Below are 18,938 nucleotides of genomic sequence, written 5' to 3' on the forward strand. Positions count from 1 at the left end.
TTTGAGTTAAACCAACAGGCTAAAAATGCCTTTAGATTATAGGCAATTTGTAAGTAGGACTGCTTATTCCCTCAATACTACTATTAGAAAACTGGTTGTTTGATACCATCCTGTTAATAATTTTATTTCTCTATTACTATAACAAAAGTTTAATAATAAAAAAGTAGACTACTACCTAATAATTTGTGTATTTTCCCCTAGTGTTGTTTTTTTTTAAAAGATGTGGAGTTCTCACCAAATTCACTACCACTGCTACCAGACACAAAGTCAAAGATTTAAAAATATCTCTCTACTTAGCACAAATAGAACTTTCTAGTAGTCAATAACATCTATATCTAAACAACAAAGTATAAGGCACTTTTCCTCAAACAAAAACTACTCCTTAATTGTGGCAGAGATGCAGATCACATTTCAGTGTGGTCTCTGAAGGTTTTGGTGTGGGAAAAAGTGCCTTCAGCTTTGGAGCTTGCTTGCATCATTCTATGTACCATGGTGATTGCAGGCATTTTATTCACCACCTGGAAGAATTGGGCTATATTAATGATCCTTTAAGAACTCATTAGGATTAATGACTACATAGTATCACAGCTGTGACATAATCAGCTGTAGAAAAATCACTGAGCTAAAAACACCTATTCTATTATCTTTCCTTCACTGAAGTTTCCAGAATACATCTCTCAGCTTGGAGTTCATCAGCCTGTATAGGCACTGAACTCATCTTGGGCTTTCCCAAGATAACTGCGTTAAGTTTTCCTAAAAGAAGGCCACTACTCCTAGGGACTGCCCCAGAGTTATGCTATGCCAACGGGGGGAATGGCTGTCTTCTATGTATACACTTATTGTCATCCCTTTTCTGGCCAGAACTACTCATAGCATGGGCCAAGTCATGCGGGATGATGAGGACTAGAAGGGGAGAGTGTTTACTTGGCTGCTGAAGTGGGGAAGGAAAGGTCAGTCACAAGTGGGTCCTGGTGGTTGAGTGGCCCCATCTTAATCCTTGGCCACTCAAGGAAACACTTTAGGGTGGTTCTGTGCCAGCGTTGTAGAAGGAGAAGACGAAGCCATCTTTCTAAAAGCTTGACTAAAATGAAAAGATTATTGCTGCTCTGAAAATAAAAGCCCATTAACTGAAATATCTGTTTTGGTTGCTAGAATCATGATTTATTTTGAGGGACTATCTCAAATGTTGAGTTCTAAATATTTCCAACTGGTAAAATCCTAGACACTAGGACTGTCACTGCAGTAAAATTGTCATTGCAATGGGCTTCAGTGACAGAAAACCTTCTAAATTAATGCTGATTCCTCTACTTTCTGTGACTAGCACCACCGAGTTTATAATGGTATGTGTGGCAATGTATGTATATCAAACCATCACGTGTACAATTTAAATAATTGCAATTTTATTTGTCAACTCTACCTCAATAAAGCTGGGGTGTGTTGGGGGGAAATAAAGGTGTTTCTCTCTGTAATAAAAAAAAGGTATACATGGATTCATTTTTCCTTAGACTAGAAAATAATAACTTACTGACTGAACCCAACGTGTAATATTCCAAACTGCCTACCCAATATCCTTAGTTTCTAAGGATACCTGGTTTAGCATATCATCAAGGGCAAAGACAAAATTGAACAGAAGTACCAAAAGTAGTTAATCTATTTTTTAGTTCAAAATGTGAAATCGGCCTTACCCACTGCACCCGATGACTTTATTGTATAGGTAAGATGGCAAGCCTTTCAGGTGAATGTTGTTATCCACGTATACATATTGTAGTTCTCGAGATCGACCTAAATCTGGATTAGAAAGAAAAGTGCTGTAATTCCTATATGCAGGCACCATTATAATGTGAAATATAAAATTTAATATATAATATTAGAAATATTCGAAAATTTCTACTCTGGAAGAAAACCATAAAAAGTGTTCTATAACGTAAGTTATGGGTCAGCCTAAACAAGCCTAGTTCTGCCCCTTGATACAGATTCTTTGCTTGGCTAAACTTTAGTCAGGTTCCTAAACCTTCTTCTAGGTCCATGTGTGGACCTTGTAAAATCTAGTTTTAGCAAAGAACTCTGCTAAGTCAGTTTAGCAAGAACCCCTCACTTGGGATATCTGATTGGGTTCCTGCTTTCTCCTCCATCTCCTAGGTCTAATCACCCTGGCCTGTCTTCAGCAAGAATTCTATTTGGTCAGTCATCCCTTTTCTTGCCAGAACTACATATTGTCTCCTTATTCCTGATGTTTCCTCTGAGCAATCTTCCATCCACTGACCACCTTCCTCCTTGGCTGTAAATTCCTACTTGCCCACGTTATATTCAGAGCTGGCCCAATCTCTTTCCTCAACTACAAGACCCAGTTGCAGCAGTTGCTGTACCTAGGCTGGTGGTCTCAAATAAAGTCTTTCCTGCTATGCTTTAACAAGTGCCACTGAATAACTTTTTCTTTAACACTTTATACAGAGATTTCCTGTGTCTCACCTCCCATGGGCAAAGGTGGATGGAGGAGGATTAGGGATCAGGCACTGGCTAGGCAGGAGTCTTAGGATCCAGGCAGATGTAGGAATAGAGAGAACTTCCTTGTGAGGAAGAAGTGAAGCAGAACCCAAATCCCAGTCCCGTGAGGTGTGACAGTGACATAGACAAGATTTAAGGGCCAGAGAGCAGGGGCTGGAATGGGTATGAACCTGGAAAGGGAGGAAGTTGAGAAAGGGGGCCCCAAAAGAAGGGCCTACAACAGTAACAAGAATGTCAGAAAGAGGCAGAACTCAGGTATTTCCCAGAGGTAGCAGGGCAGTGAGAGGGCAAAGAGTGGAAGAGGATCCAGTGAGGAAATAAGGCTGAAAGTACAGATGGAGATTCCCGGCAAGTACAGGTGGTGGAGACACTTCTCAGGTATCCAAGCCATCCCTTCCCATGTGCCCAGGAATGTCCAACCAGCTCTCCTCTCCACTCCTAAGCACTTGCTGACTAGGGCTATTTGACTTTATTGTCACAGAGGTACACAACAGAGTCCTGATCAGTCTTGCTAACCATCTGCTCTTAAGAAAGAACATAATATGGCGGGGGTGGGGGGTGGTGGTGCTTATGCCTGTAATCTCAGCACCTTGGGAGGCCAAGGCAGGCGGACTGCTAGAGCCCACGAGTTCAAGACCAGTCTGGGCCACATGGTGAAACCCTATCTCTACCAAAAAAATACAAAAAAATTAGCCAGGTGTGGTGGCATGTGTCTCTAGTTCCAGCTGCTCTGGAGAAGTGAGAGGATTGTTTGAGCCTGGGAGGTCGAGGCTGCAATGAGCCAAGATCATTCCACTGCATCCAGCTTGTGCAATAGAGCCAGACCCTGACTAAACATTTTAAAAAAAGAGAGAGAGAAAAAAGAAAGAACATAGTCTTTGAAAGGTTTTCTAGGGTTCTGCTTATGAAAACAGAAGATAGGCTGAAGGAGAGCTCTTCCTCCTCATCTTTCTGTAGTTTAGGAAAGTCAAAGGCCCAGATAGCTAAATCAGGAGGTTTTTAGATTCATTTACATTGCAAAAGAAAACCCATTTAACCATTAAGGACCTTTAAGCACTATGCTAGGCCTTGGAAATATAGCTATGAATACAGCATTAACCAACATGGAAACAGGAAAAACAGGAACTGTAATACAATACGATCACTGCTATCAGACAGGCTGGTTGAAGGTCTTTTGGTTCACAAATGGGTTCTGGACAATTTGTCCCAGAAAGCAGGAGGAGCGTAATATAAAGTTAAGGTAAGAAAGAGTTCCTGTGGGAGAGGGTAGGGTGGGTTAACATTACTTCCTGCTGGTCTTATTACAATCATCCTGCCCAGTTACAGAAAGGAACCACAATTTCCCTCAAAAGCATTCCAACAATTTATACCTCCCCCAGCTACGTATGAGAGCACCTGCTTCCCCATAGGAAGCAAAACATAATGTTTTTAAATTTTTGCCATCCTTATAGGTAAGAAAAGGTATCTTGACATTGTTTTAACTTGCATTTTTCTACTTATGAGTTGGAACATTTCAAAACTATGTCTGAGGGGCATTTATATACATTTTGTAAATTGCCTGTTCAAATATTTTTCTCATTTTTTGATCAGGTTTTTGGTATTTCATCCCTTGTTTTTTAAGAGTCCTTTACGTATCAGGGACATTAGTTCCATGTCTGTGGTTTATGTTGTAAATACTTTCTCTCAGTTTGTCAGCTATCATTTAACTTACTTGATGGTGTATTTTTGTCATGCAAAATTCTGAAAAGTCTTTCAATTTATCTTTTTTTAAATTGCTTCCAGATTTTGAGTCGTAGCTAGAAAACCTCTTCCCTGTGACATCCAAGTTTAAGCAGAATTCACCCATGTTTTCTTCTAGTGTTTATATGGTTTCATTCTTCTTTTCCTTTTTTTAACAAATAGAGTCCTAATTCATTTGGAGTCTATTATTATATATGGCATAAAAAGCTAATAATTCCTTTTTTCAAATGGTGATTCAGCTGTCTCAGTGTCATTTATGAACTTTTTAGTCCATTTTTACTCCAGTACACCAAAAAGAAAAAAAGATCTCTAAGACTAGAAGATAAAAACAATCATAAAGTGTGCAGATTCCAGAAGAGAATAACCGTGGTGTTAATCGGGCTGAAAATATGTAAAAAATAAAAGAGATGAAACCCCAAAGATTTCACAAAAAAACTAGTAGAACTTATAAATGAATTCACTATAGCTACAGGATACATTTCAACGTATAAAATTCATAGCATTTCTATATACAAATAACAGCCTACCAAAGAAAGAAATCAAGAAAACAATCCCATTTGTGATAGTATTTTTAAAAAAATACCTAGGAATAAATGTAACTAAGGAGGTAAAAAGATTTGTACACTGAAAACTATAAAAAACTCATGAGAGAAAATGAATAATGCACAAATAAATGGAAAGATATCCACTGTTCATGGATGGGAAGAATTAATATTGTTAACATGTCCAAACTACCCAAAGCAACATACAGATTTAACATAAGGTCTATCAAAATTCCAATGGCATTCTTCATAAAAGTAGAAAAAAATTCCTAAAATTCATATGGAGCTACCAAAAAAAAACCCAAACAGCCAAACCAATACTGAGACAGAAAAATAAAATTGGAGGCATCTCACTTCCTGATTTAAAATTACTTTACAAAGCTATGGTAACAAAAACACTATGATGCTGGCATAAAAACAGAAACATAGACCAATGGAACAGAACAGAGAGTCCAGAAATGAATCTAAACATATATGCATACCAAGAGGACAGAACAGAAAAGGCAACCTACTGACTGTGAAAAAAAATAACTGCAAGCCACATAACTGATAAGAGGTTAATATCCAAAATTTATAAAGAACTCTCATAACTCAATAGCAGAAAAACAACTCGATTAAGTAATGGGCAAAACATCTAAACAGACATTTTTCCAAAGAACATCTACAAAAGGCCAACAGGTATATGAAAAGGTGCTCAACATCACTAATAAAGGAAATGCAAATTAAAATCACTATGAGATTATCACCTCATACCTATAAGGATGGCTATTATCAAAAAGATAAGAGATAATAAATGTTGCTGAGGGTGTGGAGAAAAGGGAACCCTAGCATGTGTTGGTAGGACTACAGTCTACCAACTGTAGATTGGTGCAGCCATTATGGAAAACAGTATGGAGGTTCCTAAAGAAATTAAAAATGGAACTACCACATGACTCGGCAATCCCTCTCCTGGGTATATATCTAAAGGAGATACACAATCATCACCTCATAAAGACATCTGCACTCCCATGTTCACTGCAGCATTATTCACCACAGCCAAGATATGGAAACAATGTAAATGCCCACTGATGAATGACTAAAGAAATGTGGTATATATACATAATGGAATATTTTTCAGCCTTAAAAAAGAAAGAGATTTATGCCAAACCTGGATGAATCTGGAAGACATTATACTAAGTGAAATAGGCCAGACACACAAAGAAAAATATTGCACAATCTCACTTATATGCAGAGTATTTTTTTAAAAAGAGCTCCACACCTGTAATCCCAGCACTTTGGGAGGCCAAGGCGGGCAGATCACGAGGTCAGGAGATCGAGACCATCCTGGCTAACATGGTGAAACCGTCTCTACTAAAAATACAAAAAATTAGCCAGGCATGGTGTGGGTGCCTGTAGTCCCAGCTACTCAGGAGGCTGAGGCAAGAGAAGGGCGTGAACCTGGGAGGTGGAGCTTGCAGTGAGCCGAGATTGCACCACTGCACTCCAGCCTGGGCGACACAGTGAGACTCCATCTCAAAAAAAAAAAAAAGAGCTCACGTACACAAGGAGATTGAAACAGGTGTTATCATGTGGGAAGAAGGTAAGGAAAATAGCAGACATACAGGATGAACAAGTTCAGAGATCTAATGTACAACATGAAGACTATAGTTAATAAACTTGTACTGTATTACAGAATTTTGTTAAATAAATTTTTAGCTGCTCTTGTCATGAAAAACTACGTGAGATGATAGATATGTTCATTTGTCTGTCTACAGCAACCACTTTACTATTTATTTGTATCCCATAATATCGTGTTATAAACCTGAAATATACATAATAAAATTTACTTAAATATATATATACACACGACCTTCTTCAATGGAAAATAACACTGAACAGAGGTCATACAATTTGGAAAGGAAAAATGTATACCCCATATACAGGTTTTTATGTATTTTTTTAATGGGTAATGGTTGTAATGAAAATATTTTTGATGGGTGTGCTTCCATTAAAGCTAGAGAAGTAAATTTACGATGAATTCTGGCTTTAGTATAAACAAAATATTTAAACTTAGAATAATGTCAAGTTTTAATACACCTACTTTCAGTTTTTGATATTTTTTCAAGTACTTTAATGCCCTAAAAAAAATTGATGTTCTAGAAAAAAAATCATAGGAGTGCACATTTTTCCTTTTGCCGTAGGCTTCAAATGTCTCAACATGGCATTGCCAGATCCTGCCTTGATTCAAATTTTTGCTTTTTGTTTACCATGGATTACTTTGCATTAATTTTATTTCTTAAAATATTGTATTAAAATGTAATTTATCTTAAAACAAAAGTAAACAAGAGTCACTTAAGGCCAGAAGTTTAAGATCAGCTTGGGAAACAGCAAGATTCTGTCTCTACAAAACAGTTAGCTGGGAGTGGCGGCACATGCCTACAGTTGCAGCTACTCAGGAAGCTCAGGCAGAAGGGTCACTTGAGCCCAGGCTGTACTGAGCCACAACTGCACCACTGCACTCTAGCCTGGGTGACAGAGCAAGACCCTGTCTCAAAACACGTGAATGAATGAATGAATGACTATTAGCTGGGCATTGTGGCCCATGTCTAGAGTCCCACCTACTCAGGAAGCGAAGGCAGGAGGATAACTTGAGCCCAGTACTTCAAGGCTGCAGTGAGCCATGACTACACCACTGCACTCCAGCCTGGGCAACAGAGTGAGACCCTGCTAAAAAATAAAAATAAAAAGAGAGGTGTTAACCCAGAAGTAAGTCACTGAAGAGAATAATTTGCACACTGTGGGGATAAGAGGACTCATGTGTCTGACTATTCACTTACAAGGCATGTGAGCAGAGCTTCTGTTTGCTATATGTTAAATGGTGTAACAGTACCTGGTCCCTCAATCTCACCAGTTGCAAGGTCACTGAATGTTTAAAAAAATTATGATATTTAAATCACCATACAATATGTTTTTTAAGCATCAGACTAGAGAATTACCAAAATATTGCATACTGTTAACAAGTAAACATGCATGGACATATCTACTGGTATAAAAGGCAATACATTTATAAAATATAGTTGGGAAAACTATAAATACCAGAATCCACTTGCATAAAAAAGGCCTCAACATGGCACTAAGAATTCCTATTTTAAATTTCTTCACTACTTCTCTGGTATACATAAAGAACTCTTACAACTCAGTAGAAGAAAAACAATCAATTGAAATATGGGCAAAGCATCTAAACAGACATTTTTCCAAAGAACATATATGAAAGGCCAACAGGTAGATGAAAAGGTGCTCAACAAATCCTGTTGCCACAAATAGAAGACTTCAAAGGTACATAGAACACTTTGGAATATTTTTTTCAAAATGAAACTTCGTTGATAAAACGCAAATGATCTCTCGTTTCAGATTTGTCTTTCAGAGCCCCTAGGGGGCTCACAGAAAGCAGGACATACTCTTTACTTGGGTACATGCAATGGTAAGGGGTGTAGCATACTAGTTAAGAGAGCAGAAGCACAGTCTTGGAGTCCGACAACCTGGGTTTGAATCTTTGTTCTATTTACTAATTGTGTGGCTTAGTTTCCTCATCTGTATAATGGGGAAAATCAAGCTGTCTTCAGGTTTAGTGAGAATTGCTAACAAGGTTTAAAAATTATCAAATAGAATCCTTGGCACATAACCTTCTCCAATATATGGCAGTTACTGGCCTCATTATTAGTAAGTGACATATTTGGAAGTATGGCCTACAGTAGAAGAAGGCCAATTAAGAGAGAATTCTCTTTGGCATGCAGCAAATGGTAGTAACACTTTTCTATACTTAAATTGCACAGAAAAGAGTTGGAGGCAGCGGCCTCTAGAGACAATGATTCATCCCCTCAAACCAAGGACACAAAATGGGACATGACAGAGGAAGCACCTCTTTTCTCTATACTGCAGAAAGAGCTTATGCAAATTAAATGAGGTGACATGCAAAGATCATACAATACAGTTAAATAAAAGCTGACACTTGCTACTTCTTACATAGTTTAGTCTTCTTTCTCTGTGTTAGTTTTATAGGAAAAAAATGAGTTGATAATTTAAAAATGCTATTAGGTTCAGATCTTGTCTTAGCTTTTCAATATTCCACATAATTCAGTTTGCACCTCCTGGCTACTCTAAGGAAGGTAATTTTTTATATATGCCCACCATGAAATAGACTATTTTATGTTAAAGCTGAAAGAAAATCAGTATCTGCTACGTTCAGATCTATTATACATTAGCCAGCATAATGCCACATGGACATGAGTATGTAATACAGACACTTAAACTTTCCAAATACACAATCTGATATAGAGTGGGGAATGGCAGTACTGAAATTAGACAATGCAGTGGGTGCTGGAGTCAGAACTGAGTCTGAATCCTGCTTCCTCACTTACTAACTGCTTCCTGACATGAAGGGAAATGAAATGTTCTGAGCCTGCTTCCTCCACTGCAACAAGGGGATAACAGTACCTTTCTCACAGACCTGTTATGAAGATTAAACAACATATATAGTGCCCAGCTTTATTCCTGGCAAAATAATTGGTACTCGATACATCTTAGTCTTTTACCCCCCACTTCTGAATACAAAGAGGAGATCACAAAACAGTGTGGGATGATGAAGAGAACCAGCAGGATGATGAAGAGAACCAGGCAGCTCTGCTGTTTTAGTTGGCACAGCACAGCCTGGTGGGGAGGCCAGGGCACCGCAGCGCTCGCTGGGCAAGGTCACAGGCTGTAAAGACGGTGCTGTGACAGCCTCTTGAGAGCGTGATCCTGGCCAGAAGGCAGTTGGCTGGCAAAAACTCCAAGCACAATGGAATGGCATTCGTAATCATTATGAGGCTGAAATATGAACATGTACTTCATGAAAAGGCTTTGAGATATTTCTTATATTCTTAAGACACAAAAACCTTCACTCAATAATTAACTTTGGAAGAGATCACTCATCTACTACTAACCACTGGGGTGGTTTGTCTTCTTCCTTTAATTAATATTAATGCACCAATACCTTACGATAGATATATCATGCAATAATATTTTTTAAAGTTCTTGGGCAAAATTGCTCAGTATGTAAAATTTATAAAGCAAGGAAGCTGTCCATCCGTATAGATGCTACAGCCATAAAGAACTTTTTCATGTGGCTTTTTAAAGTACTGTATTGTGTCCAAAATATTTCCTTTTTTTCTTCCAAACTCACAGATCAAAGTTTCTGACTTAGAAATTAGCAAAATCTAGGAGTCCTGCACAAACTCAATTCTGTTTGTTTGTAACCTCAAGGCTCTGGCATACGCAGTCCACATGGCTGAAAACGGAACAAAAGCTCCTGTGTACTCAGGCTACTGCCCTTTTAACCACACTGTAAAAGCAAGCATGGAATGACAGCACAGGAGAGGACAGAACAGGATCTGTGTTTACTTCATGCTGACCAGTATGAAACTCATTTATTTTATCAAAAGGTGAATGGTATATTCTCATCAACAAAATCATGGGGCAAAAGAAACAACAACATCAAAGCAATCAATCAAAATAAATTATTTGGAATGCTCTATCAATGTTAAACCAATTATCATAGTTCAATAAATCAGAGATATTATTAGTCATAATTACAATGCTTTAAATACTATAAAATGTGGGCTTCTTAGTAATAAATTCAGAATAATTTACAGTGTATTCCCAAATAATTCTTAAAATGAATTTAAATTACCTACATGATGCTTTTTACAAAGAGAACCCTTCAACCACTTTCTCAGAGTAATAAATTTTTAAGTGCTAGCTTCTTTAAATACACACAAGCACACAGACTCCATTAACTCTCTTACGAAGTCACTGTCTTTCTATTCAGCTTTTACAAAAGAAGACTTCACGGTGAATTATAATTTAATAACTTTATACATGGTAGATCATCAACTGTTAAATTACAATAAATAGATTTTAATGAATTTGAATGACTGCAGGCTTCCTTTGCTGTGGGTTTAAATATTCATGCTGCAGCATCTCTATTTCTGTTGCACAGTTCAGGTAACAAAGAGATCACAGGCAATGGGCTGGGCACTGTGCTCAATGCTTGGGGTCCAAAGACACACAGTTGCTACACTTCCTTACAGTCTAGTTACAGAGTAAAAACAGTTCATAATGACTGTATGCTTACGTGGTATTTATAAGTGATACGTGTTTTATGGATCTTATTCTCGCAATCATGCTATGAAGTAGGTGCTAATATTACCCTATTACTGAGACTTAAATAACCTTCCTAAGTCCAAGATTACACAGCTATTAAGTGGTAGAGCTGGGATTTAAAGGCACATCTGCCTGTTTCACCATGATGGAAGTTAAACAGCCTCCCCCAACACATCATTTAGATACAAGCAGGGCATTCCCATGCAGGGCAGGGAGTGGTACTACCTAGCAGGATTCCCTGGGGGCTAAGGGTGAGAGAGCTGGTTCTTGCCCAAGGCATCCAGGTGTAGTATCAGAGTGGGGTCTTGAAGCAGACATTGCCAAAGAGATAAGTGATGAACAAAGTTTCTCTTTGCTTGCTTTAAAGGTCTAGAAAACTGGTGGGCTTGTTCTAATTTACAGATTTATGGCACAAATACCAAGAATTCCTTCAGAGAAGATCCTGGAAAAGGAAACTGGCTGACTGTCGAGTGTGGACTTGGAAAATACAACACTGCCATGGCTGCCTGTGTGAAGAGCAAAATGTCTTCACTGCATTGTACCTTGAACTGCTGCTCAGCTGCACTATGTTCCTGTTTTTCTGGTTTGTTTGGAACTTAAGAACTTTACTGAAAGCTATGACTGATGGAAACTCCAGATTCTTGCTTTTAAGTCAATTCATAACATCTCCCAGGCTTCACTAGTACTGCACATTCTTGTCACTATTTAAAAAGCTGTGAGTTCTAGAACCAGAATAACAAAAAACTCTCCTGGTAAACATTCTGCTCATGGTGCTAGCCCTCATACTGCTATTTTTCTAAACTTCACATTGTGCCCTAAGAATGAGCATTTCTTTTTCTTTTAATTGATATTTGGGAGAACAGGGCTCACTTTCTTCACATTAATCATGTCCCATCCACTAAATCCTACTCTAAAACTTAAGAGAAAAATACAAATTTGTTCATTTAAAGCTCACCTAATCTAGGTGCACTTTTCTCTTCATACATTAGCATAGTAAGTCAACATCTGGCCGGTGCTGCAGAAGCCACATGAAATAATCGTGTTAGCTTCCTAAGAAAACCTAACACAAGAGCAAAACCCTTATGCAATGGAAGAAAAACAAAGCACTGTCAGAAGACAGTAGAATAGGCTGGGTGCAGTGGCTCATGCCTGTAATCCTAGCACTTTGGGAGGCTGAGCCAGGTGGATCACCTGAGGTCAGGAGTTCGAGACAAGCCTGGCCAACAGGGTGAAATCCCCGTCTCTACTAAAAATACAAAAATTAGCCAGCCATGGCAGTGTGCACCTATAATCCCAGCTACTCAGGAGGCTGAGGCAGGAGAATCGCTTGAACCCGGGAGGTGGAGGTTGTAGTGCGCCCAGATCGCACCACTGCACTCCAGCCTGGGTGACAGAGCAAGACTCCGTCTCAAAAAAAAAAAAAAAAAAAAAGAAGATAGTAGAATAGGCTCAGATGAGTAAGCAGCACAAGGATAAAGAAGAGTTTTTGTTACAAATACTTACAAAAAGACAGAGCTCAAAAAGAAGCATTGCACATCCATTTCCTTGACAAAATTTGCATTCCAGAGCTCTAACTTTTCTTCTGAAACAAGATCTGTATGGATTTTTGTTAACAGACTAATTCTCTCATTTCTTCCCACTACTAGATTTTGAATCTTGTTTTCAAGACTTTCTTTTCTCTGTTTTCATTAAATAGAGACCTGCCCAACAATTACTATAGAACATCATCTTGTCACGTTTGGGTTCCCTTTTTGAAAGCAGCTATCACACCTTCTACACCTTCTACTCAAACACAGAACTCACTCCAACTTCTGGGACTTTTTGTCTGTACTAGAATAAAGTTCTTCACTGAAATTTACTTAAGGCCACAAATTCTGCAAATTAGTCCCATTAAATAATGACGTCAAGGCCATAGTTCTTCAAACTGCAGATGAAATACATTCACAGTTCAGTACAGTACAGTTTACACTCATCTCTAAGTCTGAGATTAGGAAATTATTGACTGGTTTCCAACTAGTTTCAATACTTGACTGAAGTTTAAACAGTTTTACTGTGTGGACTTTAATTTTTATTAAAAAAATAGTAAACAGCAATTCTTTTCCTGACTTTCTAAGCAAATATAGAGAAAGTAGGAACAAGGGGCAATAGAAAAAACAAGTACAGTTAACAGATTTGTACCTTTTATATGCCATTTACAAAAAGAGAAGAGATTTCAGCATGTGCTTTGAAAATGCCTAGGAGCTAGTTTCTAAAACTGCACCATTACTTGCTATATATTTTTTCTACATAAGGCATCCAATTCCTACAAACAAATACAAGTGTACTACCACTACAAAAAACTGGAGTGTTCTCCTGTTATGTGATAAAGGGCCAGCTTTATACCCTTATCAAAGTCACAGTGTGTGATCCGGAGGAGTGGTAGAATCACGCTAAAACATGCATCTCTGTACTCACGTGCTTGCTTGTCCACTAAAATTGTTCTATAAACAATTTGAGGTTAGTGCAGAGGTACATTTATTTTTAAAAATCTATTTATATTTGATATTTTTCAAACATCATTTCATTATGTGGCACAAGTCCTTGACACACAGAATAACTCTTCCCAAGAAAATAAACACTACTAGAATCTCCAAGAGATAATTCTGGGGCTGGTTTAGAAACTCAGTTAATTTTCCTTAGTAGAAAGTTATTTTCTACTAGCTGTTGGGCTTACTACATGGTGGTTTATGCACAAGCTATTCTGTAAATCTCAATGACCTGTGCTAAACGTTCCTGGTTACGAATTCAATCCCTATTTTTTTTTTTCTCGCTCTGTTGTCCAGGCTGGAGTGCAGTGGTGCAATCTCGGCTCACTGCAACCTCCCGGGTTCAAGCAATTTTTGGGCCTCAGCCTCACCAGTAGCTGGGATTGCAGGTGCCTGCCACCACACACAGCTAGTTTTTGTATTTTTAGTAGAGACGGGGTTTCACCATCTTGGCCAGGCTGTTCTAGAACTCCTGACCTCAAGTAATCCACCCGCCTCAGTCTCCCAAAGTGTTGGGATTACAGGCGTGAGCCACGGTTCCCAGCCCATCACTGTTTTTTTAAGTTAACATTGAATAAGAATTCCATCGCTAACGTGGATACTTTTGTTTTCTTGTTTTCTTAAACTACAGAAGTTACTGGCATTGAGTTTGGCTGACGTGGCATTTCCTGGGAGCTAACTAAAGGATGCTCTTCCATAGTCAATTTGTGAACGGAACACAACCCTTATATCTATTATTCAACATTAAATAAGTTGTAAACATGCCTGGATAATTGGACTTATTAATTATGCAATGAAAACCAGAAGCGCATGGTTAAAAAGCCTTAGAGAAAAAAATCATTTTCTTTATATCTCCCTACACTTTCAGAAGCCAAGAAATCAGTTGCAGTTCTCTGAGTTATTTAGTTAACAGAGCTGTATTGAATCAAATGCAAATATTCACGTCTTGAGGCCTCTATTAAATTTCACAGCACTAGGCTCAAGTGACTGCTTTCCCCTCCTCCTTGCTGATAGTCACCACTGTGAACAAAGCTTCCATCTGTAGAATCTTCTGTCACTCAGTTGTGATGGCATAGTAATAATAGGAACATCCTTTTCTTTTGATGCATCTTTTCATCTTAAGAAGAACATAGTCAAAGAGTCTTAATGGTTTCAACAGTAGTACAAGTGACTTAGAGAAACATACTCAAAGACTGTTAACGGGTAAGACAGTATTATAAGTGATTTAAGTCATCCTTACAGTGGTGTCTCTAGTTATCTGTTGAAGAGGCTATAATCTTACATTTCTTTAAGAAGCCACTTAAAAACTGGTTTTCTCCTAAGTCACACTTCTTTGGCAAGAAATTGAATTCATTAAGTGGCTCCCCAAAATAAGATTGCCACCTTCCATCATAGGGAGCGATATCACAGCATTCATTTCATAAAACTTTCAAGTTCCTGTATTATGCTTATAGAATCAAGGCTCTTAGAACACAGGAGCCTTCTAATATTTGAAAACCTTAGGGGTACACGTGAGTGTGTGCCTGTGTGTATGTGCAGAGTATTTCCAAATACTGTAAAGAGGGACCCCTATTTGCTAAGTTTCTAAGAACAGTTCAGTTCTCTAAAAAAAAACGCAGTGCCAGAGGCGGCATGCTTTGTTTGACTCTCCCAGATAGTTCTTAGCATTAGGTGGCTTTGGTTTTTCAGAAAATGGTTCATGGAAAGGTTTTAAGTGTATAAATTTAATTGTTTTCTTCTTAAAGACAGAACTGAATTCTATTTCCAAACTGATCTTCATGATGGCAAAAAATACCCCCAGAAAAAGAAAGACAAGACTGAGGAGACTGTGGCTATTTTGGTCAGCTTCAGTTTCTCATCTCCGTGGATTATCCTGTCTCCAGTCTCCTGAAGCCTTCCTTGAGTGACCTCACACAGAGCTCTCTAGCTGTCTCATCCATTTCTTACAAAGAATACCCAGTATACCAGAGGTAGCAAGGCCACCGGGGCTTGTATTTGCTCCCTGATCCTTTCTTCCTGCTGTTCTCAAAGAATTCAGTTTTAGACCAGGGCAGAGCATTGCTTCAGGTAGCCTGCTTCTTTTATACTGGATAATCTTCATCATCATCATCCTCTTGCTTGTACGCTTTTCTAAAGTAAAGTAAAACCTATTCACAGGCCCATGTTCTGCCAGGGCTGTAAGCCTTGTGAGCCAGAATGGTGCCCAGAGCCTTGTGGAAGCTGCTTCCTATCCTGGGCTATCTGTAGCCCAAGACTTGGGAGTTGTGGTTACTTCAACTGCCATAAGGCAACCTTCTCAAAGTGTACAGCAGACCCTCTTGCCTCTAAAGTTCTTTGACACCACATTCACAAATTCACAAAGGAAAGTTGCTCCTGACACAGAGGCAAGGCTTTGGAGTGACAAGAAACCTAGAGACAGAAGAAGCTACTCTGTAATAATTCAACTCAGCACTGAAGATTATATACCAAAGAAGAGATGCCCACCTCCTTAGCCACACCGGCCATTAGCATGGTGCATACAGAAAATGCCCTAGTAAATAACTGAGGGTGCCAAGGCAGAAGAGCAGCCTAGCTATGTGTATGTAGCACTCAGTTCTCTACCCAACAACCATTTCTATCACCTTGCACCAGCCACTGCAAGTCAGGTCCTCTGTTGCTGCAAGCATTCAGCATGACACACAGCATCACTCCCCAGGACCCCAAACATTACAGTGGTCAGCTTCCTATGGGAATGGCTTCCCTCTATTCTCCGAACACCACTGCCATCTTGGCACATACTCAGCTTTTGTCACTGCTGGAAGAAAGGCAGGAATGAGTGGCCAATGACTAGGGGAATGAGGAGCCAGGGCTAAGGAGCTATAGTGAGGGAGGGAGAACAGGCAAGGCGAAGGGCACAGAAACCAGCTGCAGCAAACAAAAGTCATTCGACTTAAGGAGTTCGATTGTATGCAGGAGTCTAGGCAGACCTAGGGCTCTAGAACCAGATGGCATTCTGGTAATAGCACATCTGAGTATCAGACAAGAGAACAGGGCTGTGGATCAGACTCTGGCAGGCTCAATGTAGCCAGTAGTTGTATGAATGGTTTACAGCTGAGACAAAGAATATGTAATGGAATAACCAAGACAAGAGAAAAACAAGTTATTAGGAGCACACCTCCAAATTCAGGAATCAGGAGTTCTGCTGAAGTTGCAGGGGCCGGGCAATGGAAGAAGAGTTACTAGCACCAAGACAGACCTAGATAACAGGTCTCAGGCCTAGGCTTTTATAAGATTTCTGTTGATGCAGAAGCTACTGATGCTAGGTCAGGTGGAAACAAGTAATTGGGAGCACCTGGTTGGCGTACAGAGTGGGTAGGTGAGAGAAAGCACTAGCCTCCAGCAGGTAATCTTGCTAAGTGAATAGAGAAAGAGATTGAATGAGGCCAGTGAGAGTGTCAATAGGAGTATCTTGAGCCCAAAATGGCAGAACCAAACTTTGACACTGGAAACGGCCACACAACAACTAAAAGATGCTCAACATGGTTCAGCCCTATTCCCAAATAAGGGCCCCCTGTAGAGAGACCATGTCTGACATATGGAGACAGCATGTCAATGTGGCAAGAATGTAGGTTTAGAATCAGACAAGTCTGAAACTCAATTCTGTCTCTTACTAGCTGTGACTCTAGCAGGTACCTCCGTAAGCCTCAATTTCCTTATCTGTAAAATTAGGTTGCCAATAACTTTTACAATAATAGATTTTGTCATAAGGTTTTGTAATAACTAAATTAGTGAGCATATGTACAGCAATTAAACAGAGTACCAGGCCGAAGACTCAGTGCTCAATAAATGATAGCTATTATTCTTCTTACAAAAAGTCATAGTAGTATACATAATACCATTATTGCACATGGAAACACTCCTTTTTACATATATTGTCTATAATAACAACATTATGAATAGTAGTATAGGCGACCCCAGACTTAATAAGCTAATCTGTTTCTGGTAACATCTGAAAGTCAAACCACAGTAAGTTAAAGGCTGCTTATAACAAAATTTGCAACTTTACTCTGAACTCTGGTGTTATGTCAGTAAGTTGCATTTCATGCCACACAAATCAAACCATCACATCCTTTATCTCCCTCCCTCCTTCTCTCCTTGTCTTCCCTCATGTATTGCCAGCACTGACTGCAACATCCTGGCAATCACTTGGAAGGGAGTTGGCACTGGTATAGGTCACATTTCCATCTCCATTAGGAAGTGGTAAATACAAGTTTAGGTACTTACTACAAGGAGAGGGGGTGAATGTGAGGGGGGTAAAAAAAGATTTTTAGAGACGAGGTATTGGTATGTTGCCCAGGCTTGAGTGCAGTGGCTTTTCTCAAGCATCGTCATAGCTCACTGCATCCTTAAACTCCTGGGCGCAAGTGATCCTTCCACCTCAGCCTCCTGGGTAGCTGGGACTACAGGTATGTGTCACCATGCCTGGCTCAAGAATAAAGTTTTTTAAGTCAGATATGGTAATCTACAAGTTGTATCTTCTCATTTGAGAATCATCTAATTTGTACAGTGCTTTGTAATTCTTATACATAAACTATCATGTTCAACTTCAAAATAACTATAAAGGAAGCAGGATAAATATGATCTCTGGCTCACAGAAAATAAAATTTATGAACCTCAGAGAGGTTCTGGTGACTTACTCCAGGTCACACACTGTGAAATGGTGGAATCAGGCTATAAGCTGGATCTCTAGATTTGTAATTTGGTGCTTGACCACCATAATCGGTCTATGACCTGTGTGGTTAGTGCAGCAGGTACATTTATTTTTAAAAATCTATTTATATTTGATATTTTTCTCACTTGAAAGAAGCTCTGATTTCTTAGAAATGTAGCCTGCTTCTGAAACGGCCTCATTTCATTTTGTTAATTTTATAAGTACAAAATTTAATTATATTTATGGAAAAATAATCTCCTTAAATTTGATTATTACTTCAATTGATTTTAACGTATCCAGTATTTTAAAGTTACCTTGAGCATACTGAATTGAAAATAATATGTTCATTGTATCACGTTGGAAAATATTTCCTTTAGGGACTAGTAAATTATTCACTTTACTACCCTCAGAGATAAATTATAAAAATGCTTCTCTGAGTAAAATCATATGATGCTTATTGTGACAGTTTAAGGTTCAAAGGGGCCTCATATTTTAATTTTTTTAAATGGCACTTCTGTTTCTTACAAGTTAACAAAATTATTCAGCTATCTATAATGTACTGTTTTATTCAAGGCCTATGTACTTTGACATATAATATGTCAAAATGGGTCAGCTACAGAACTCTACAGTGGATAATATGTTATTTTTTAGCCAGGCTGACATTTCTAGCTCAGCAATATCTAATATTGTCAGATAATCTAGTTATCTGGCAATATTAATTATTAGGATACCCAATATCAATTTTTCTAGGGAGAA

General features: G+C 38.7%; 2 protein-coding genes across 7 annotated transcripts in view; one reads left to right on the forward strand and one right to left on the reverse strand.

The window, feature by feature from the left end:
- The window catches only part of LRRC28 (leucine rich repeat containing 28), a 138,728-nt gene that overhangs the window by 37,921 nt on the left and 81,869 nt on the right, over positions 1 to 18,938 (reverse strand). For all 6 annotated transcript variants that reach the window (XR_009209554.1, XR_009209553.1, XR_009209551.1 and 3 more), the window contains one exon: positions 1,686 to 1,788. Coding sequence is in view for 2 of the 6 variants with exons in the window: in XM_032176053.2 (XP_032031944.1) it covers positions 1,686 to 1,788 (103 nt within the window). In the remaining 4 variants the exon portion in view is untranslated. The remainder of the gene's footprint in view (positions 1 to 1,685; positions 1,789 to 18,938) is intronic.
- The window catches only part of TTC23 (tetratricopeptide repeat domain 23), a 207,731-nt gene continuing 203,437 nt past the window's right edge, over positions 14,645 to 18,938 (forward strand). Inside the window, exon 1 of the mRNA XM_058427131.1 lies at positions 14,645 to 14,695. The gene's annotated coding sequence lies outside the window, so the exon portion shown is untranslated. The remainder of the gene's footprint in view (positions 14,696 to 18,938) is intronic.

The sequence above is a fragment of the Hylobates moloch genome, unplaced genomic scaffold (assembly GCF_009828535.3).
Source record: "Hylobates moloch isolate HMO894 unplaced genomic scaffold, HMol_V3 SCAFFOLD_14, whole genome shotgun sequence".
In the NCBI taxonomy this organism is placed as follows: domain Eukaryota; kingdom Metazoa; phylum Chordata; class Mammalia; order Primates; family Hylobatidae; genus Hylobates; species Hylobates moloch.